Raw genomic sequence first — 22,033 nt, forward strand, 5'->3', positions numbered from 1 at the left:
TGTTGTTAGAATAATATTTATTTCTATATTTAGTGCTATTTTTGTTCAACACTGCTCTCCGTCGCCGTGTCTGAGGTAATAGATGCTAGAGCCAGGTAAGCCTTCACTCCCCTTCCAGGGCAGCTCCCCTTTCCTCCCCTCCCCAGCCCTGGCCCACCCCACCGGGGAGCACCCGCAGAAGCAGCCTGGCAGGAACTCCGGGGACTGTGGGGCTCGGACGGGCCGTTATTGCAAGATACGGTTTATACATTCTCCACACCCTTCCTCCTCCTCCTCCCTCTCGTTCTGGTGAAAACTCGGCTCTGAGTTTCCAAACCCGAATTATAAATGATCGATTACAGCATTAATAACAGAATGAAAACACATGGATGTCAAGTGGTAAAGAGAAAGTGCAATTGAAAGGGGGAGGGGGCCCCGTGGGACACTGAGCCTGGAGGTGGTGGGTGGGATGGGGAGGGGATGCTGGCCCAGGTAGGACACTGGGGGGGGGCAGACAGGACACTAAGCCTGGGGGGTGTTAGGTGGGGGATAGCCCCCAAGAGGATCACTGAGCCGGGGCACTGGGTGGATGGGGGGGTTGGCCCCCAGGCAGGACACTGAGCCCAGGGTGGGAGAGGCTGGGGTAGGACACTGAGCTATGGAAGAGGCCTGAGCTCTGGGAGGGTGGGAACCTCCATCACCCTGGAGGTACTGAGCCCTGGGGGAGGCCAGGGTGATAAAGCTGGGGGATGGGGGGTAGAATTCCTTAGGAGGAAGACTGAACCTTCCTGAGAGGGAATGATTTGGGGTGGATCACTGCACCATGTGGGATAGCCCCAGGCTGAGGGTAGCTGGTGGGCTGTGACTGGCCATCCTGGGCCCAGCAAGGGTGGGGAACCTTCCGAATGTCTCCACCCTTCCAGATCCCCCCTTTCATTCCCCAAATGAATTTGCTTCCACCCTTCCATGTCCAGGGAGGAGACATCCATCCACCCCAGCACCCTACGTTAATGACAAAATAGATTAAAAAAATAAACTCTTCATCTGGCCATGCCCAGGGACACTCATTGCTCCTCTTGGGGTTGGGGGAAGCCTTTGGGCCTTGGCCCAAACCCACCCGAGGACAGGACCAATCCTGAGCACCTACCCTGGCAGTCCTTCCCTCATCCCCTCCCACCCCAAGGGGAGACTGGGCCCCAGAACTGTATTGCATATCTGGTGTTCATGAGGCCATGGGGAAGGCCCTGTGGGCTAAGCCATGAGTCTCTGTGGCTTTCAGAAAGCACAGGTGACAGGTGGCTTGGGCTGGGCCAGGGTCTTAGAGACTCTTGTAGGAAGCACAGGCTGGCCAGGCAGGGTCAGGCAAGGCCTGGGAGGTGGCTCTGGGTGGTATTGGCCACGTTGGGAAGGGAACGTTGGCTAAAGTGCACGTTGAGAACCACAGTGGCTGCGGACAGGCCGCTCTCTAGTCCCCAGACGCCGGAGGTCAGGGAACCAAGGCAGCAGTAGCTAAGCAGGGGCAGAGGTGTCTGGGTGTATGGGGAAGGCAGGATCCCTAGCTGCCCCTGGGCATTGGCAGCGGGTCTAGTGGGAGACTCGTGCTTGGGTCTAGTGCTTCAGGGGATCTTGGCGAGGGCATGCAGTGGCCGGATTCTTGTCAGGTTTGGGGGGGGTATAGGGGCAGGTCCTGATGATGACCCAGAGCTGGAGGTGGGGTGGTTATGAGTACTGGGGTGACTTGGGGATGAGATCCTTGCTGCCTGTCTCTAAAATTCCACAGTACTCACAACTGTCCGGGGCTCCTCAAAGGTGGCAATGAGAATCTGCTTTGGGGGGGGGATGGTGATGAGGTCAGCCATGTCAGGGGAGGCTCGAGGTGGGGCTTCCTCTTCCTCCTCCGCCCGGTGGTCCTCATACAAGGTGCTGATGTGCAGCAGGGGGTGGGTTGAGTTGTGGCTCAAGATGGCCATGGACTCAGGCTTCACAAGGCCAGGAGTGACATTGGTCATGGGCCCAGGGACTCCAGGAGTTGTGGTGGGAGGGCAGGCATGGAAGGATCCCGGAGGGGGTGGCATGGCCCGGCACGGCTCCACTGGGTACAGGATTTCTTTTTCTAGGCCTGGGGGATCTGAAAACAGGATCAAAAATGCCAGTGTCAAGGTGTCTCTATCTTCTTCCAGACCACAGACCTCTCCCCCCAAGATGCTCTCAGCTGTACCTCTAGCAGGGGGAGGGGCTGCACCCAGACATCCACATTTTCTCACTCCATTCCCCTGTGACCAAAAGCACTCGCTGGAATGAGTTCTCATCACAACACTCCCTCCTGCGCAGGGCTGGGGTGCAGGGGTGCAGGGAGAGCTTTGTAAAACTGAAGGCTCACCCGACATGGGAATTCTGATTTGGTATGCCTTCATCTTTTCCTTGTTTTTTTGTTTGTTTTGGTGGGGAGAGCAGTCAGATGGGGATGAGAGAGGATCACAGATTCAGAGCTGAATGGACCTTGGGGGCCACTCCCTTCATTTTACACAGGAGGAAGCTTGTTACAGTGTTTGTCTGTCTCAGGCACAAAACAGTTAATGAATTGCTCCAGCTCACAAAGTAAGCACCTGAGGTAGGATTAGAACCCAGGTCACCCTGACTCCAAGCCCAGCATTCTATCATGTTGTCTCTCTGTCTTAAGGAAATGCCCTAAGATAGACATGCCGTGGACTTCCTAATTGGCTTCATGAGGCTGGCATCATAGAATGGACTAGTGAGCTTGATCCCGAGTGCAGCAGTGCGAGGTACTTGGAGCGGGGGATGACGCATCATTCTCCCGGGATCCCAAAGCGGCTCCATGCCACAGCCTGGGTAGAAGGCCTGGCTGTTGCGTGTTTAGGGCCACCTGTTATGGGCCTATGGGACTTGTGTGATTTGGAAGCACGTGATGAAAAGAAGGGGGAGGCAAGTGCCCAGAAGGTCACCTGGAGAGGGTGGCAGTGGCAGGGGAAGGGGGTCCAGAGCCCAGGAACTCCGGAAGATCCAGGAAGTTAGCTCCCGGGCCTGTGGTTGGACCTTAGTGATGGCCAGGGAAGAGTCACAAATTGTGAAATGTGAAAATCATGAGGCCAAAGGCAAAGGGCCTGAGGATGCCTTCTGGGCAGAGGCGCTGACCAGCCTGGACAGTGCATCTGGGTCAGCCGTGAGGAAAGGCCAGGTTTAAGGCTGGATCCTGTAAACTCCCCTTGGGAGCAGCCAGTCACCAGCTAAAGGCCTTCCAAAAGAATGCTTATTCGTAGCCTCAGGAGGCTGAGGAAGGCCCCAAACACCACCACCTAGAAGGGACTTAGAGACAGCATCCATTTCAACCTCCTGACTTTACAAATGAGGAAACTGAGGCCCAAAGAGGTTCAGTGGTTTGCCCAAGGTCACACAAGCAAGTGGCCAGCTCTTGTGACTTTAGGATCCAACCCTCTTCCCTCTACACTAGGCAGCCACCAAGCCCGCTATAAACAAATATGGCAGACATGCCCATGGGAGGGACTGGGCCCTCCTAGAAAGCGGTAAGGCTGATGTTCTGGGGACCTTCTAGTGCTGGTGGTGCTTACTGGCCCCTTCCAGCATTGCTGGAGAACTGCTGAAGAATGGGGCTCTGACGGAGCTTATGCACGACCCAGGATCCACAGGAAACATTCTAGCAGGGCCCGGTGCTCAAGAGAACCGTGTGCCCTGAGTCAGCACCTTAAAGCAGTGGTCCAAGGAAAGGGAGCCTTGGGTTCCAGGCTCCTAGGACAGCAGGGATGCCTGCAAAGGCCTCACCAGCCTGGATCCATTTAGGTGGCTGAAGAAAACTGCTGAGATGGTCCTTGGAGCACGTCAGGGTACTGAGTGACGAGAGCTGCCCTGTTCTGTAGTGCTGGGCTGACCGCTGACCGGACAGGCTGCCTCATTCCCCCGGCCTGGGGCTCTCTGAGGGCAGGGCTCATGGCTCTCCCTCAAACTGAGGAAGGACTCTCTTAAGGCGACACTATGTCCGAGCAGTAACTGGCAATTGGGGTGCCCAGGGCAAGCTTTGTGGAATGTTTTCTCCATTAAACTTTTTTTTTTTGCTTTTTGCTAGGCAATTGGGGTTAAGTGACTTGCCCAGGGTCACACAGCTACTACGTGTTGTGTGTCTGAGACTGGATTTGAACTCAGGTCCTCCCGACTTGAAGGCCAGAGCTCTATCCACTGCACCACCTAGCTGCCCCTTCCACTAAGCTTTTAAAGACAAACTTGGGTGGGAGGGGGTGGGGTTGTTGGTCAGCTGTGCCAGACTCTTTGTGACCCCATGGACCACAGCACACCTGGCCCTTCTGTCCTCCACTATCTCCCAAAGTCTGTCCACGCCCGTGCTCATTGCTTCCATAACACTCTCTCTCCATCTCATCCTCCCTTTGCCTTCAATCTTTCCCCACCACCAGGGTCTTTTCCAAGGGGAAGGCACGCTGGGTGTGGAACCCAGAGAGATGTGGGCTGGAGTTCCCCTTCACATACTTACTGGTGTTCTAACTCTGGGCAAGTCCCTTCCCTCTCCTGGGCCTCAGTGTCATCATCTATATAACGGGGATAATAACAGCCAGAGTACTTACCTAACAAAGTTATTGTGAGGCTCAAATGAAATCATGTCTGTAGGGGCTTCGTAAGCCTTAGAAAGTCCTGTAACCATCAGGACTGCTACGCTTGAAGAGGGCCCCAAATCCTGAGTCTTCTCTTTAAGCACAACATCCCCAGTGCTTTCAAGCGATCTTCATTTAGTCTGCTTGGTCCCTGGCTTTCTCCCCATCCCAGCTGCCCTTCTCTGGATAATCTACAGCAGGGCTGTCCAGGGGCTCTTGGCCCGAGCCCCTGTGTGGCCCCCCAAGCCCCCTAGTAGGTCTGAACCAGATTAAAATATTATTAAGAAATGTTTAACAAACTAAACAGAAATGCAATACAACACAGACAATGCTGGTTTGAGGCTGTCTAGGGCAATATGTGCCTATTTCCATGTGGGTTTGATACCACTGCCCCCCAGTTTGCCAGCACTCTCATGGAGTCCTGAGCTCTAGACGTGGTCAGACCAGGACTGCACCCTCCTTATTCCTGAGCACCTCCTTTGGGCAGCTGAAGACCACGTATTTTGAGGGCAGAGAGGGTACTGTATCGCCCCGCTGATTTGTAGTGAGCGTACAGTCCACAAAACTCCTCGAACTTTTTCATAAGAAATGTTGTGTAGCTATATGCCACCAGGCCAGTATATGTGCAGGTGAGATATTGAGCTTGTGTGTTCAACTTTATACCTTCTCCCTATTAAATTTCATTTTACTGGATTTAGTCTATCATTCTAGCATATCAAAAATGTTAAATTCTGACCCTATCATCATCGGGCATATTATCTCCTCCTCCCAGATTTGGCATGCATATAGTCTATGCCTACATGAAAGTCATGGGTAAGCATTTTAGATTGGATAAGACCCAGTACAGAGACCACTGGGAGGCTCCTCTAGAGGTCGCCATCCAACATAATGCATTCATGAATCTGAGGATTCAGGCATCCACTGAGTTCTGAATCTATCTAACCGCACTACCATTTAGCTCAACATTTCTCCATCTTGTCCAAGGAGGCCACGAGAGTCTTGGTTAAATGCTTTGCTGAAATCTAGTTAAAGTTTATCTAGGGCATATCTCTAATTGACCAATCCATTAACCTTGTCAAAATAGGAAATGGCATGACCTGTTCTAGAAGAAGCAAGGCGGGCTCTCAGTGATTGCTGTTTCCCTTTCCAACTTGACCTGCCACTCCTTTAACTGTATCTTGTAGACTTGTGATGGGAACCCGAGTCAGGTTCATTAGCTTATCATTTGAAGAAACTCTTTTCCCCCTTTATGAATATTAGGACAACATTTACCTTTCTCCAGGACCTTGGTACCTTTGCCATTCTCTATACCTTCCCACAAATCACCAAGAGCTGTTTAACAATTACATCATTATATCCCCTAGTATGTAGCCTGGTAACGACTTCTCGGAAGTCACCTTGTTTCTCCTCTCTTGCTGTTTCCACATTTATCTCAGATTTTAATTGACTGTTGGTCAGTTTTGCTTTTCTGTTTCCAATCAGAAAATCATTCTTCTTTTATAAAGAAAACAGAAGTAAAGAATTAAGTAGTCATTCCTTTCCTCCATTGCCTCCTTTAGTCATTATCCCATCTACCTTGAGCAGTGTCTTCCCTTCTTCAATCTTCTTTTCATCCCTAACATGGGAAGACCCTCTTTGTTGTCTGAGCTTTCTCAGCTGGCCTCAGCTCCTTCTGGCCTTTAGCCCTCTACTGCTGCTTTTTAATATTTGTCTTCAATCATGCCCTTCTTCATTTTCTGTACATTGCCTTTCTCAAATCTGAGTTGGCCAATGAGTTCCTATATCCGACATTAGTCAATTTAGGGAACTTTCCCTTTATTCCTGATTGGAGTCCTTTGTACTTGTGTTGTTAGAATGTCATGCTTTGGAAGAACATCGCATTCTTCTCAGGTCAACTTCCCTGGAGAGTTTTAGGCCATGAGTTACCAGCTATCCTTCCTACAAAGGCTTTGAAATCTACTTTCTGAAACTCTCAGATGCAGCTTTCTTCCCCCTACTCATCTATCACCAACTTGAACGTGCAGGGCTCCTTCCAAGGTTCCTGTCATTTCTATTTCAGCACCAGCTGGTTCATCTTTGCCAGTCAGAATTAGCTCCAGACTAGTAGCTCCCCTCAGTCACTTCCTCCACCAGATTCCTTGATTGTTAAAGCCAAATTGAGAAGTTAGTGATGCGACTTTTGGCAGAGTAAGCACCAGAACACCGGAGATGTAAGAAGAGTTGAGGTCTTCCATCCCTTCTCTATCAAGTGGACATGCTGGCTTCTGGGTCATTTTCTAGGACTTATCTTTCATTTCTTCATTGTGACCGGGTGATCTGTGATGGATTCCAGCCACATCACTTCTGATCTCCTCCCTCTCACAAAACATTTCTGCATGGCGCCTCCATCTCTCTCCACTTCATAGCTCTCCTTCCATGAATATATTTCTCACACGAGTCCTATTCCACCTCTCCTTCCTTTCTTCCTTCCTTCCTTCTTCTTCCTTCCTTCCTTCCTTCCTTCCTTCCTTCCTTCCTTCCTTCCTTCCTCCTTCCTTCCTTCCTTCCTTCCTCCCTCTTCTTTTTCTTGTTTTCATTTTTTTCTCTTAAAGACTAGCCTTAACCCCAAATAACTTTGGTCAAAGACTAAGCCCTACTTGGTCAGCGTTTGGGCCTGACTGCCTCAGAATGAATGTAAATAACAATTTTTTTTTTGCCAGAAACCTTGAGGGTCTTCTCCTCACAAATTTTTTTTTTTAAGAGGCCATTCTTTGCCTCATTTTTCATTAAGCTGTAATCGATGAAAGAGTGCTGCCTCAGTCCAACTGAGTTCTGTTAAAGACCTTAGCTGGAAAAGGTCAAGGTCCCCCACCACATCCTGGGCCATCTCCAGTTGTCCTGATCCACATCTGGCCACTGGACCCAGATGGCTCTGAAGGAGAAAATGAGGCTGGTGATTTACACAATGCTCCCTCACTTAAATCTAATTCACCTGCATGTCATGGCATCACCTCCCTGATATCATGGTCCCCTTCAAGAATGAAGGACATGGGGCAGCTAGGTGGTGCAGTGGATAAAGCACCGGCCCTGGAGCCAGTAGGACCTGAGTTCAAATCTGGCCTCAGACACATAACACTTACTAGCTCTGTGACCCTGGGCAAGTCACTTAACCCCATTTCCTAGCCAAAAAAAAAAAAAGAATGAAGGACAAATAGTAGCAAGCAACTCTAAAGAAACTGATTTTAATGGTGCTTATGAGACACACTTCACCCCAGCCACAAGCCGCCAGGCCGGTACGTTCCAGCAGTCCCATTTCGTTCTCTGACAGTGGGTCACCTTCTCTTACTAAGCTTCCACCTTCAGCCAGCAGTAGTAAGAAGAACCTTACTTGTCTTAAGGTCTTTGGTTTCTCACTCAGGATTTCATCTTCCCCAGGCATGCTTCATAGGAGCATTCTGGGGTGTTCCTTGTTCCCACATAAATCACCAAGAGTGCACAGCATCCCCTGGCTCGGCAAGCCTTAGGAAGGGGTCACCTCCAGAGTATGTGCCCTGGGAAGGGAGAATGCCTCTTGACTGTTCCATTCACGAAGGCTCACCAACCACCACCAAGCACCACATCTGTCTCTTCTTGCTCTGACGGGTGCTGGGTGCTAGACATCTTTCCAGTGGCCCTGAGGACTCAGATTCCTTGGCAATCGAAGCTTGTTCTTCTGGGATCAAGGTTCACCCTCTTTGGGACGATACCCATATCTACTACATTGCTCCAAACATATTCCACGGTCCTTCCCTTCCTTCCCTGTGCTGCAATCTTCCACCCTCCTGATACAGGTAAGGATTCCCCAAGAATGAAAGGATTCTAGCAGAGCTTGAAGGGACCCTGGGGGCCATCTTCCTTTTCCTTTTTCCTTTGGAACTCTTCTTCCATCACTTTAAGGAAAGGTGCCTCCCTCTAGCCCTTCCATGTCCTCCCTCTAGGAGGGAGGTAAATCTGTGCCTTGTGCACTCACAGCTGTCTCCCACCACTAATGGAAGCACCGACTCAGCAGAAACCATACTTGGTGGTGGATGAAGTTTCAGTTCTCTGATAGGCTTGCACACAGTAAGTGTGTGTTGACTGACTGGTTTACTAATGGGGCTGTTTCAGGGAACCACCTTGTAGCTGGCCCATCCTGTCTCCTGCTACAGAGTCAGGAATGTTTGCTGTGTTAGGAGCCAAGTCCTGCAAGGGCTCTAATGCCAAGAACAGATGCCCAGGGAAGGAAAGTGTCTGAGATTTGGATTCTACACGAGTGAGACTCCTAGGCATCTGTTCCCTCTGGTCAGACACTGGAGATGCTCTCTGCCTACATCTTCCTTCTTCCATCATCTGCTGGTTAAACCAGCCTCCTTGGCACCCCCTGAGAAACGGCCACTGAGTGTACTCTGAAAGAATTTCGAACTCCCAAATAAATGACTGAGGGTCCCTAAGGGTTTCTGGATCCTCTCTGCATCTGACTGACCGAGGAGGATGAGACCACTTCAAAAGAACAAGGACTGTTCTATTTTATTTGCCAAGTATCATCAAAGAATACTCTGTCCCCCATCAATGAACTTTCCAACCAGAGGCACTCCTTCCTTTCAACTGCTGAACCATGTTAAAATGCTTCTTGACCCTCTGAATGGAGATCTTTCTCCTGCTTCCCATGTGTCTGTCCCCCTCCTTGTGCACAGGCTACTGAACACAAACTTCTCGTCTTCCAAGGCTCTGTGTGGCGATGGTGAGCACCTGGGTGGCACAGGCCTATGGCACTGCTGGGGATGCTCAGAGGATGCCTGGCCCCCATAATCCCCCCAGGCTGGTCCTCTTGTCTGGCTCCACCCTCTCCTGCTAAGGTGCTGAAGATAAAGCTAAACTAAACAAAAAATCACCCTAACCCTAATTCCGAGGCAGTCACCTGATTTTAGGTCCTTCCTATGATTCTGGCCCAGAGTCTCTGAACCTGTTCTCCTGAGTAAAGTGCTCACACAGCCTTCAGGGTCTCAGGGGTTTTCTGGCACATCGAAGTCCCCCATTCCTATTTCTAGTCCTTTCACTACTGGCTATGTTCAGAAGGACAGAGGCCTTTGCATGTCTCGTCCTCGGGTGAGGAGGGAATTATCGTCTCTTATTTTTTGGATGACGGCCTTAATTTTTTTTTTTCGGTAATGAACTGCGGGTCTTGGTTGTCCTTGCCTGCCCGCTCCCATCCTGTCCATCCCTGAGTCGACCTCTCTGTGCCCCACCCCTGCCCCACCCTCCTACCTTTGGCAGGCGCCATGCTGAGGGTCCCTCCGCAGTCCTCCGCCTGGGTGAGGAAGGCACCCTCTTGGCTCTTGGAGGCGGGCAGGGCAGCAATGCGCGGAAGCTCCGCTTTAGGCTTCTTGCTGCTGAGGACGTAGGGATGGACGTCCAGGGAGAAATGCCTGGCGTGCTTTTTCTCGCTGCTCGCGGACGGCAGGGCGGAGGAGGGGCCGGGGGCCGGGGTGTCTGCAGGCCCGGCCCCCTTGTGGTGGGCAGCTCGGGCATCCAGCAGGGGCGCAATGAGCGCGTCCGTGGCCGTCTTCCTCCTCACGGGTTTGGCCTTGTCCGCCTTGTGGTTCTCCACCTTCGTGATGGCCAGCTGCTCCTTGAAGGGCTGGGGCAGGGGGTTGCTGGTGGGGATCCACTTCATCTTTTTGCGGGGGCGCTTGACGACGGGGGGCTCCCCCGCGTCGCCCTCGGCGGGGTTGGCGCTGGGGTCCGCCGTCTGCACGCCCGAGTCCCGCACCGTCGGGGTGGCGTCGTGATTGGACTGGGCTAGGGCGGCCAGCAGCTGGCGCACCACGTGGTCGTACATGAGGTCGCTCTCGTTGGTGATGAAGTCCAGGCGGTTGAGCGACTTGATGTGGTCCCGGTTCTCGTTGCAGAACATGGCCAGGATGTTGATGTCGCAGAACTGCGAGCGGCGCCACTGGCGGCGCGTGCGGATGCCCACCTTGTGCAGCTTGTCGAAGATGAAGTTGCTCTTACGGAAGATGAAGAGGTGGATGAGGTTGACGAGGATGATGAGTTCATGAAGCAGAGCAGGACGATGTCCACGCCGGCGATGATTCTCTGCAGCTGCACCGAGGGCAGCTTGCAGCTGACACGCACCGAGCCCCGGGGGCCGTCGGGAGGCTCGCCCAGCGCGCACGTGAACTCGTTCTGCTTCTGCGTGGCGTAGTAGGTGCACAGGTAGCTGATGGGCACCGCGCTGAGGAGCAGGATGAGCACGTGCCGCGCCAGGTACAGCTTGGCCAGGAAGTTGCTGCGGCCCCGGCGCTCCAGGTACTTCTCAAACAGGTTCTGCTCCGGGCTCTTCTCCTTCTCGGCGTTTTCAATGATCTCCCGCTTCTCCCGCTCCGTGATGCCGGGGCCCTTGGACTGGATCTGCTTCTCAATCTTGGGGGCCCGGCCCTCCGCTGCCCGATGGTAGCAGTTGTCGATCTCCTGGAGAAGGAAGTTGAGCTCGGAGGTGAGGCGAGTGGAGGCCAGGAATTCCCAGCCCAGGGCGGGGACGTACATGATGCCGGCAAACGCCAGCAGGGCATAGGGCAGGAACTTGTGCTCGAAGAGGGAGGGCCAGTGGCTGGAGTCCACCCCGGGCAGGGCATCCCTAAGCTCTGTCCAACAGTAGCCACGTGCATAGAGGGCCTGGTCACGGGTGAAGTTGTGAGGGGTATAGCAGTAGATGGGTTCCTCTGGAGGGCAGAGAGGAGAGACACGGCTCAGGGTCATGGCAGGGATGGGGAGGGGTCCACAGTGCTCATCCCTCCTGGCAAAGGGAGGGCAGAGATTGGGGTGGGCACTGAAAGAAACATTCACACAGTATTCATGTCCAACGAGGGGACCGATGATTTTCCTTTATCCCCATCCCACCTGTCCCTGGGGTTCAGGGTTTTATATGAACTCGGAGACTGGCCCAGGGCAGACCTCGGCCGGGGAGAGGAGGAACCCCAAGTGGCCCAGCCACTACAAGGACTGGCAGGCTGCACAGTCTGGGAGCCTACCCTCTCATTCTCCCCCACCTTCTTCCATGGAAGGTACATGACTTCAACTACAAATGACCCAGGGCCATTCTCTGAAATGTCCTCCTATAATAATACTAATTCCTCATATTACTGAAGTTTCCAAAACAAGACTATAAAGAGATCATATAGTAAAACTTACTCATTTTACAGATGAAGGAAGTGAGGCCCGTGTAGAGATTTGCCCCAGCTACACTGACAGCAGACAGTGAAAAGAACACCCAATTCTGACCCCTGTACTGGTGTGACCTTGAGTCTGTCACTCAGTGCCTATTTGTACATCTGTAAAATTGGGAGGAGGGGGTAGATGACCTCTAAGGTGTCTTTTGAGTATAGCCCTAGGAACCTTTGACCCTAAGCTGCACAGCTGTAATTTTGAACTGATGCCCAAGGACTCTAAAGCTAGTGCCCCGACTTTGACATAGGCCACTTTCCCATAGGACCCTCAGATAGTTGTGTGGGAGAGATGGTAGAAGATGAGCTGAAGAAATGGAAGGACAAATGTCCTGATTTCCAAAAAAGGAGAGAGGTTAGAGTCTGTAAATGACAAAGTAGGGAGTCTGGTTTTGATTTGGGCAAAATTCTAGAGCATAGCATTAAAAGGATGGTTAGTAAATATCTGGAAAGGGAAGCAGTGATCATGGAGTTTCAGCATTACTCACCATGAACAAGTTGCACAAGACCAACCTCTTTTCCTTTTTAGGGAGCAGGATTATTAGGCTAGTAGACTGGGGAAATGCTGCAGATAGAGTTAACTGAGATTTCAGCAAAGTATATGACACATTCTTTCATGTCATCATTGTGGACAGAATGGGAATGAAATATAATGAGGAGCATTCATTACTAGTCAATAGGCTAGGTTGGATGTCAACTCATGAAGAGGTCTTCAGTGGAGTGCCCCAGGGATATGTATTTGGATTTGTGCTATGAAATGTTTTTTTTGGTCAATGATTCGTATAAGGGATAAGAGGTATGCTCACTACATCTATAGATGACACATCTCAGAGGCACAGCTAATGCACTGGGTGACAGAATAAAAAAAGTCTTGATAGGTTAGAAAATTGGGCTTAGAGGTAAAAATGAATAGGGATGAATACAAAATCCTACAGCTGGTTTCAAAAACATCAGCTGCACAGGTACAAAGTGGGAAAGGGAAGCTTGTTCGATGTCCAGTTGAAAAAAAGATTGAGGGCATTTAGGTACCTGCCAGCTGGTATGGACAAATCACCATTGTGATATGGCGGCCGGGAGAGCAGGCGGCTGATATGATTAGGCACGTACCTATTAGACAGATTACATGGACACTGTGGCCAGGATGGTTTGGGGGAAGAGACTGGAGGCCTGACAGCCTATCAGGAAGGTGTTACAGTAGTTCAGACAAGAGATGAGGAAGGTGTGAATTAGGGTGGGGGTTGTGGATATGAAGGAGAAAACGGAAGTGACATTCAGTTCAGCAATAGTTACTTATTAAGGGCCTGCTATGTATGGGCAGCTGGGATAGAGTGCCAGGCCTGGAGTCAGGAAGACTCCTCTTTCTGAGTTCAAATCTGGCCTTAGACACCTAGTAGCTGTGTGACCCTGGACAAGTCACTTCACCCTGTCTGCCTTAGTCACTTGTCTATAAAATGAGCTGGAGAAGGAAATGGCAAACCACTCCAGTATGTTTGCCAAGAAAACTCCAATTAGATCACACAGGGCCAGATACAACTGTGATGGCTAAAGAGCAGCACTACGTACTAGGTAGTGGGGGCACAAAGCCCAAAGCAGATAGACACAGTCCCCACACATACTCTGCAGGAATGGGCTTTGTGGAAATAGAATTGAGAGAATGAGATGGTTGAATGTTTGCAGCCCCAAGCACAGAGCTGAATGCCCAGCTGAGACCAGGGATCCCCCCCCACCAAGGGCAGGAGCTATGTCTCCTCATCCTTTGTTTCCTTGAAGGTAGGGATCAGCCTACAAGTGTCCTTAGCCTGACAGAGAAGGAAGGACAGGGGGCATTCTTTGATGACCGAGTTCACTTCCTGCCTTGCCCCAAATGGTCACTAGCCTACCTCCCAAACACAAAGATGGTTAAGGCTGCCCCCCTCCTGTGCCCCTCCTCTCGCTGTGCCACCAAATCCTTGCTGGATTTCTCTAACTGGATGCATCTCAAATCCAGCTCCTTTTGGGGGAAATGCCTCTTTATTAATGGATCCCATTTCCCAAGAGCTGTAGGAGAGCCTGAAAATTCTCCTTTGGGGGAAACAAAGCAGGAAAAAGGTTTGCCTCTGTCTGTTCCGTTGGCCATCACTGGCTGAAGCAGTTCTTGACCTCAGGCCTGAGCCTACTCCTTCTCTGGGGGTCACAGCCACAGGCTTCATTGCCTCCCAGGACTCTGGCTGGGGCCCTCTTCTCTGCACTCTCTCAGTTGGTGATCTCATCATCTCTTGTGGGTTTGATGATCACCTCTACAGAGATGACTCCTAGATCTAGTGCCTCTTGGACATCTCCAATTGGATAGCCTACGAGCATCTCAAATTCGACAGGTTCAAAGTGGAGCCTATTATCCGTCCCCTCAAACCCTTCTTTCTTCCCAAATTTCCCATTACTGTCAAGGAGATCACTCTTCTCCCAGTCATCCAGGCTCCTAGTCAGTGTGTCCTCCTCTGCTCCTCACTCTCTCTCACCCTCCATATGCAATCACTTGCCACATTGTTCTGTTTCGGCCCTCCACAACGTCTCTCCAATCCTTCCCCTTCTCTGCACTCACCTCATGACCACCACCTTAGTCCAGGCCCTCATCGCTTCCTCCTGGACTATGCAGTAGTCTCCTGCTTTGTCTCTCCCCACTCCAAGTCAGCCTCCATCCTCCTGGCTGCCAAAGTGATTTGCCTAAAGCCCAGGTCTGGCCACGTCCCTCCCCTGCCTGATAAACTCTTGTGGTTCCCTATAGTCTTGATTCACAATTGAAAGTCCCCCACAATCTGTCGTCTGCCTGTTTCCCAGTCTTAGTGCACACTGTTCTCCACAGTCCCTACAATCCAGGCTTGCTCTGTCCTCAGGCACGATGGAAATGCCATCTCTTGCCTCCTGGCCTTTGCATAGGCTGCTCCTTCCCTTGTGCCTGGAATGCTTTCTCTCCTCCACTTGCCCCTCTTTAGAATGCCCGAGCTCCTTTGAGGCTCAGCCCCAGGACTGCCTCTTCCAGGAAGTCTCTGTCCATCTCTCCAGCCGCACTACAGGCCATGCCCTCCTCCCAAGACTGCGCTCACTGATCGTACACATGTATCTCCCCTGATATAAGGATAGGTTCCTTGAGGGCTGGAATGTTTCCTCGTGGTATTCCCAGAGCCTGATAGAGTGCCTGAAACAAAGCAGGTGCTGCAGATGAATGGGTGGTCTCCCTGTGGCTTGTTCTCCCCTGCCATGGCTTGGGAACTGAGCACTCCTGGGATTCCACCCAGTCCACAGAAAGCATAGACTGAATAGTGAGGCAAAGGAGGCAGTGATGAAGAAGGTGGGAAATCAAAGATGCTACAAAGAAATATGGGGGGGGGTACCCTCAAGCTCAGATGCAGGTGTGGGGCTCTGCTTCTCTGGGGCAGGGGAAGCTGAGGCTGGGCCAGTGTTAGGGGCCTGCAGGCTCAGTGGTGGTCGGCAGAATGAGCGAATGCAGCCTCCAGCTCCCTTTAAGAGAGGCGTTGCCCATCAGCCCCACCAGACCCCATCAGGAGCAGTGGGTGCTTCTCCTGATGGGGTCTGGATTCTACATTTTAGGAAGGGCATCAGCAAAGAGGCATGCCCAGAGGAAGATGGCTGGGCAGGAATGGGGGGTGGAAAGGGTCGGGGACTTTCAAACCAACCTGTGCCAGGATCAACTGAAGGCACTGAGAATGTTTGGCCTAGAAAAGAGATGTCGTGGGGGGCGGGGCGGAGATGAGGAAAGGGGGTGAGGGCTAATCACTGACTTCCCATAATTAAAGCATGGCCGCTTGGGAGAAGGATTAGATATGTCTGCTGGGCACCAGAGAGCAGAGCTAGAGGCTCTGGGGAGAAGGCACCGAAATGCAAATTTAGGTTTGATGAAAAGACCTTAATAACTGGGGCTGTCCCAAACTGGAACAGACTGCTTTGGGAGGATTGCCTCCCTTACTCTGGCCCCACCCCCCAGAGCAGTCCCAAAAGGGAATGGGCTCCCTCTCAGGGGAGCTCCAGTGGCGCCCAGACAACCACTTGGTGGGTCCGTTTGCAAAGGATGGATCCCATGACCTATGACTGATGCATGGTTTGGGACAAGTCAGTTTCCTCATCTGCAAAATGGGGTTGCAGATGGTGGGAGTAACTCCCTGCCTCCCTAGGTTGTCAGAGGCACATAAAGGTGTCTGAGCAGCTGAGAGTGAGGGAGAGGAAAGGAAGCCAGGAGAGTGTCAACAATTGGGGGATCAGAAAATGCTTCATGAAACGATCAGCAGAAATTAGACCCACATCTCACACCACAGGCCAAGATAAGGTCCAAATGCTAAGTGACTGAGACATACAGGGTGACATCATGATCAAATTAGAGGAGCAAGGAGGAAATTAACAGATGTATGGATGACCAAACAAAGAGTAGAGAAGAGAAGATTCGAGAAGACAAACTAGACTAATTTGATTATATGGAATGAAAAAGGTTTGGCACAAACAAAATCAATCCAGTTGAAACTAGAAGAGTATTAGGTTACTATAAAAATAAAAACCTTTGTAGCAGCTTTATGTAGGGAGAACTGATTTTAATGTATAAGACTAAGAGTTATTCTCTAGTTGATAAATGATCAAAGGATATGAAGCAATGGTCTTCAGAGGAAGAAATCCAAACAAGAAATAACCATATAAAAGTGCTCCAAATCACAAATGATTAGAGAAATGAAAATAAAGCAACTCTGGAGTTGTACTTTATATCCATCAGATTGGCAAAGACGACAAAAAAGAAAACGGCAAATGTGGGAGGGGCTACAGAAAAGCAGGCACACTAATGCATTGTTGCTGCAAATTAATTGGTCCAGCTATTCGGGAAAGTAATTTGGACCTGTGCCTCCCCCAAATCACTAAATTGTGCATATCCTTTGACCCAGGGATGTCACTACTAGGCCTCTGCCTCACTGAGGTCAAAGAAGAAGAAAAAGGACCCTTATGTATAAAATATTAAAGCAGCTCTTTTTGCAACAGCTCCAAACCCCCCCATCCCCCCCCAAAACCCCCAAAAACCTAAGGGCATATCAACCTATTACGGAGTGGCTGAACAAAACATGGTATATGAATGGAATGGAAAATAATTACCCCCACAAAGATAAAAAAAAAAGAAAAAAGGAAATAATTACCTCATAAGAAATGATAAAATGGAAGGTTTTAGGGACAAAAAGACTTGAACGAACTAAGGCAGAGTGAAGTGAGCAGAACCAGGAGAGCAATTGGTACCATAACAACAACATTATGAAGGAAAACAACTCCGAAAGACTTTGAGATGGCTTTGGGAGCTCCAGTCAGCGAAAAGTCAAACCTCTGGTGCAGAGGCCCAGCCTCCTGTCTGGAAGGGAGGCACTCAAGACACAGAAGGAGACAGTTTTTTGGACACGGTCAATTCAGGAGTTTGCTTTGTTAGACTGTACATCAGAAGGCTTATTTTTAAAATGAGAGAGGGGGAGGAAGGTGGGAGAGACAATAAAAAGATGTGTTAAATGACAAAAGAAAATACTTCATAAACTATATGACAGCTGGGGACCCCTGAGGAAAGACATGCATCCTGAGAGACTGAGATGGGCAAAGAGTGCACTTCTGGCATGGGGCACAGCCTGGGCAAATGTGTAGGAAAAGGAGCTGAAACTGAGTTTGGAGAAGAGCAGCTACAAGGCCAGTTTGGCTGGGACACGGAGTGCAGGAAGGGCAGTGTTGTGACACAAGATAAGATCAGGATCAGATGGCTGGGGGGCCTTGATCCCCATGCTGAGGATGTTGCATGTTAAGCTCCTCATTTGGAACTAGGGAGGTTTTCTTAAAAGAAATAGGGAAATTGATTGGAAGAGCGGGTTGAGAGGGGATCAGTTCTGGTTTGGACATGCTGCATTTGAGATGCTAATGTTTTATCCTAAAATTACTAAGGTTATTCTGAGTTCCCTAGGATAAAATGCAAACTTCTCTAGGGGATGGCGAAAGCCCTTCCCAAGCCTCCGATGAATCTTCCCAGGTTGATTTCACATTATTCCCCTTCACACATAATGAGCCCATTTCCTGTTTCCTATCCATCACATTTTGTCTTTAGCTTTGTGTCTTTGCACTGGCTGTGTCCCGCATCTGGGATGCTCCCTCTCTCCTCTTGGAATCCCTAGCTTCCCTTCAGACTCAGCTCCAGGGCCACCTCTGACTGATCCCCCCAGCTAAAAGCACATCCCCTCTAAGGGGAATCCCTTCCATCTACTTGGATCTTCTATGTGCTGAGATTACACACCAGTACACACACACACACACACACACACACACACACACACACACACACACACGCGCGCGCGCGCGCGCGCGCGCGCATCCCCCCCCCCCCAGCAATTGGGCAGAGCAGACCAGAACCTGGTCAAGCTGGAGTCTCAGGAAGATCATTTTGGCAGCTGGGAGCCGTGTGGATATTTTAAAAACAAAGCTAACTGACACATATTAAAATAATTATGAACATCATGAAAATAGTAACTGGCTCATATATGACATCAAGGTCTCCAAAAAGCTTCACACACATTATCTCATTGGCACTGTTACTGCTCTCTGAAACATCAAAGGACCTCATTTTAGAGTAGGAGACCTTTAGAAGGGCCTTGGAGGTCATCTTGTCCAGCCTCCTGCTTGGCTCAGGAATGCCCTCTGAAGCATCCTTGTCAGGGGGGTCATTCAGCTGATGCTTAAGCATCTGTAGTGAGGGAGTTCACACCTAGAGAAGTGAGCCTGCCCCATGGCTGGATGGCTGTCATCATCAGACAGTCCTCATTCCATCCAGCCAGATTCAGCTTCTTGGCACCTTTCCCCTCTAGTGCGTGCTCCAGCCTTCTAGAGCCAAGCAAAACAAGGGGAATTCCTCTTCCTTTCAAATGCCTGAAGGCAGCTATCATGTCATTTACACCCCCTCCCCCATTCCCTCCTCACCCACTCACATCTCCTTTTCTCCAGCTAAACATCCCTATCTCCTTCCTTGCACAACAGAGTCCTAGATGGGCAGTTCTGACAGCTGCTCTAACGTTGGATACCACGTGTCTCGCCCCCTCCCCAAATGGGGCCCCAGAGAAGTTGGAACTTGGCCACTTGATTTACCCTCTGATTGGTTTCTCTCTTGACTAAGAAATAGCAGCCTGCTAGTCCCAATCCCCTTCTCCACGGAAGGTATGTATTTATTTAAAGCAGGGTAACGTACCCTGAGTAAGTGCAAGTATGTGCCCGGGTATTTCTGTACACCGGCACGTGTGGTGGGTGGCACGGTGGATGTCTGGGCTCCCAAACCCAATTAAGGTGTTTTCTGGCATCTCCCCTCCTTCAGCATGGAGAATGGGCAGATGCCTGCCAGCTATCTCTGCCTAGCTTTAGCCCTCTCTGGGGTTCTATGCTGCCAGAGGGCTGTGACCATGTAGCAGGGCTTTTCCTCAAAGGAAGACTGAACGTAATTTTAAGAGGTCACATGGGCACAGAGGAGCGCATAGAAAGGCCCCAGCTAACCCAGGGCCCAGTGAAGGAGGGCCCCCTTCTGTGGCTGCTCTTGCCAGGCAACAGTTTCCTGGTGATGGGGCCAGGGATGCTGCCTGATACCCAGGGCTGCTAGAGGCTCCCGAGGGAAGGGTTTTAGTCCATTCCGTGGGGAAGTGCCCGAGGCCCTGGGGTTCTGAGCCAACTCCCAAAGGCCCAGCCAGCCTGCACTGTGCTTTCTGCTCCTCAGCACCCTTGGAGCTGTCCAGCGTCAGGCTGCTTTTTCTCCCTGGCAAGCTCAGCTCCACTGATGGAAGCTGTGGAGAGCCCCTCCGCCTCTACTCAGAGGCTGGGACGGTGAAAGCTGGGAGGGTCTGCACACCACCCGTGTGCCCCTATGCAGACACACACACACACACACCACACACACACACACACACACACACACACACACACACACACACACACAAACAAACTGTTCCTTCCCTCCGGTGCCCGGACGTCCTTTCCCAACCCTTGGGCTTCTCTCTCTCTTCCCCCTTCTTTCCATCTTGTGCAAAGAGCAGGGGAAGGGAAAGCTCGGGAGGAGATAAAGAAGGCCAGGAGAGGGAGGGACCGGGCAGGGATGGAGGACTGGGCCCCCATCGCGCCCCCCCACCCCCCACCCCGGGGGCCGGGCCGGGTCTTACCGGCGAAGTTCTTGGTGAAGACGAGCGTGACGAGCAGGATGGGCACGAGCACGGTGCCGATGGTGACCACGCGGTCGAATGGCAGTTCCAGCTTGAGCTGCAGCAGCAGCGCGGCCAGCGCGCCCGCCTTGTCGTCCTGGGCGCCGGGCAGGATGAGCTCCCGAAGCTTCTCGCCCGCCAGCAGCGCCGTCGCCATGTCCGCGGGCTGCTCCAGCAGGTGGTGCATGGAGGGGCGCGGGGCCCGGCCGGCGGCCCGGGAGGGGGAGGCCTGGGGGGCGGCGGGGAGCCCGGCGGGCCCCCGGCCCCGCGGCGCGGGCGGCGGCTGCGCTGCCCCTGCCGGGGCCCGGCGCTGCCGCTGCCTCCGGGGCGACGGCGTTCAAGTTCAAGGCTCAGCGGCCGGCTGGCCTGGGGGGGCGGAGGCGGGGGAGCCCTGCTCGGAGCCCAGCTCCGGGCCCGGCCCCGGCCCGCGCCCTGCCTCGCCTAGCCTCCCGCGTGGGCGCTCTCTCGCTCTTTGGGCTCCCCCGGCCGGGGCCGCCACGGGACCCCGCGCCCCCCGGAGGCCACTGCGGACACCCCCTCCCCCCGGCCCCGGGCGGCCCGGAGCGCGGGAGCGGGGAGGGGGCGCGGGGCCTGTTTACCTCCCGCAACTTGGCGGCGCGCGCGGCTTCTCCCCGCGCCCCCTCCCCCTGCTCCTGGGCCCCCTTCCCCTTCCCCCCCACTGCCCCCCCGCGGCAGCTGCGGCGCCTCCGATGACTTGGCAAAAAAAAAAAAAAATTACATGAAAGGGCCAAGACAGCTCCAAGCTCGCCCCTCCCCTTCCTTCCCGCTGGCCCTCCCTCCAGGGCTCCCGCTCGCCCGCACGCTACTGTGTCTCCCACCCGGTTGCTCCCCGCTCTGCGTCTCAGTCTCCGTGGGTCTGTCTCTCTAGTGTTTGGCCCTATCGGGCTGCCGGGCTGCGCAAGCGGCGGCGGCGGCGGGGAGGAGGAGGGGGGGAGGGGAAGAGGGGGAGGACAGAGGCACTGGCATTCACGGGGGGAGCCGGGGGGGGGACCAAGGGGAGGCGCCCCCGCCCGCCCTCACATCTGGCCGCAGCTGCAACACGTGGTTGACGCCCTGCCCGGCTCTTCGCCATCCCCTGGATCCCTGCATCCCTCTTAAACTCCTCCGGTGGCAGCCCGCCCCACTCCCAAGCCCTCATATGGGACCCTGTGTCTCGGCCCTCCCGCCAGGGCGCCCTAAGCCCTGCTGGCTGTCCCCAGCACCAGCTGAGGCTCCCAAGCTACCCCTCTGCCGATGGCCAGTCCTCCACCTCCCAATGTGGCTCTCTGCTCTAGTCCGTCCCGGGCCCCCAGCCCCCAGCCCCCCCCATCCTTTCCCCACCAGCCCTCTCGGCCTCTTTCTGTGGGGGTCCTCATAGGCGGCGGCATCCTGCAGAGAAACCCCTGGGAACAGAGTTGGGCGGAAGGAAGGAAGACAGGGAGGCAAAGACGGACCTAGCTCTGCAGAGCCCGAATCACTTTTAGGTAGCTTTCTCCCTGCCAAATCAGGGGACGCTAGGAAACCATTTGCAGAGACTGGTACCTTTCCCCATCACCCTCATCATCAGCGACAGGCTCATGGCCCAGTGGAAAGAGTTCTGCCCTTGGGGGCTCCTGCTGAGGTAGAAGGAGCTCAGAAAGTCTAGTGTCTAGTTGGGTTCTGCTATCTGCGTGACCGTAGACAAGTCATTTTCCATCTCTGAGCCTCAGTTTCCATCTCCGTAAAAGGAGAGGGTTGCATTAAATCTCAGTCCATTGCCTCCTCTTTAAAATAAGTATTACTACACTTGCACTACCAAACTTAGGAGGAGGTTGTGTGGAGAAGGCTCTGGAAGCCTTTGAAATACTGCAGTCCATACATGGTCTGTCAGTGAAAGGAAAAGGATTATTTTTTTGTGAATTCTAAGGGTGTCCTGTGAGGTTGGATCCAATTATTCTAATTTTTGAGATACTGGAATATGATTCCATGT

The 22,033-nt window shown here is 52.4% G+C and overlaps 1 protein-coding gene across 1 annotated transcript; it reads right to left on the bottom strand.

Annotated features, from left to right (window-relative positions):
* On the bottom strand, positions 1-20,323 carry PANX2 (pannexin 2). The gene is given in 4 exon segments (XM_020982899.2): positions 1-2,107; positions 9,879-10,664; positions 10,667-11,335; positions 20,026-20,323. Coding segments are annotated over 4 exon segments (2,043 nt in total). The 5' UTR covers positions 20,252-20,323; the 3' UTR covers positions 1-1,745.
* Between the last annotated feature and the right edge of the window lie 1,710 nt (positions 20,324-22,033).

This window comes from Phascolarctos cinereus, unplaced genomic scaffold (assembly GCF_003287225.1).
Source record: "Phascolarctos cinereus isolate Bilbo 61053 unplaced genomic scaffold, phaCin_HiC Scaffold_1;HRSCAF=81, whole genome shotgun sequence".
NCBI lineage: Eukaryota > Metazoa > Chordata > Mammalia > Diprotodontia > Phascolarctidae > Phascolarctos > Phascolarctos cinereus.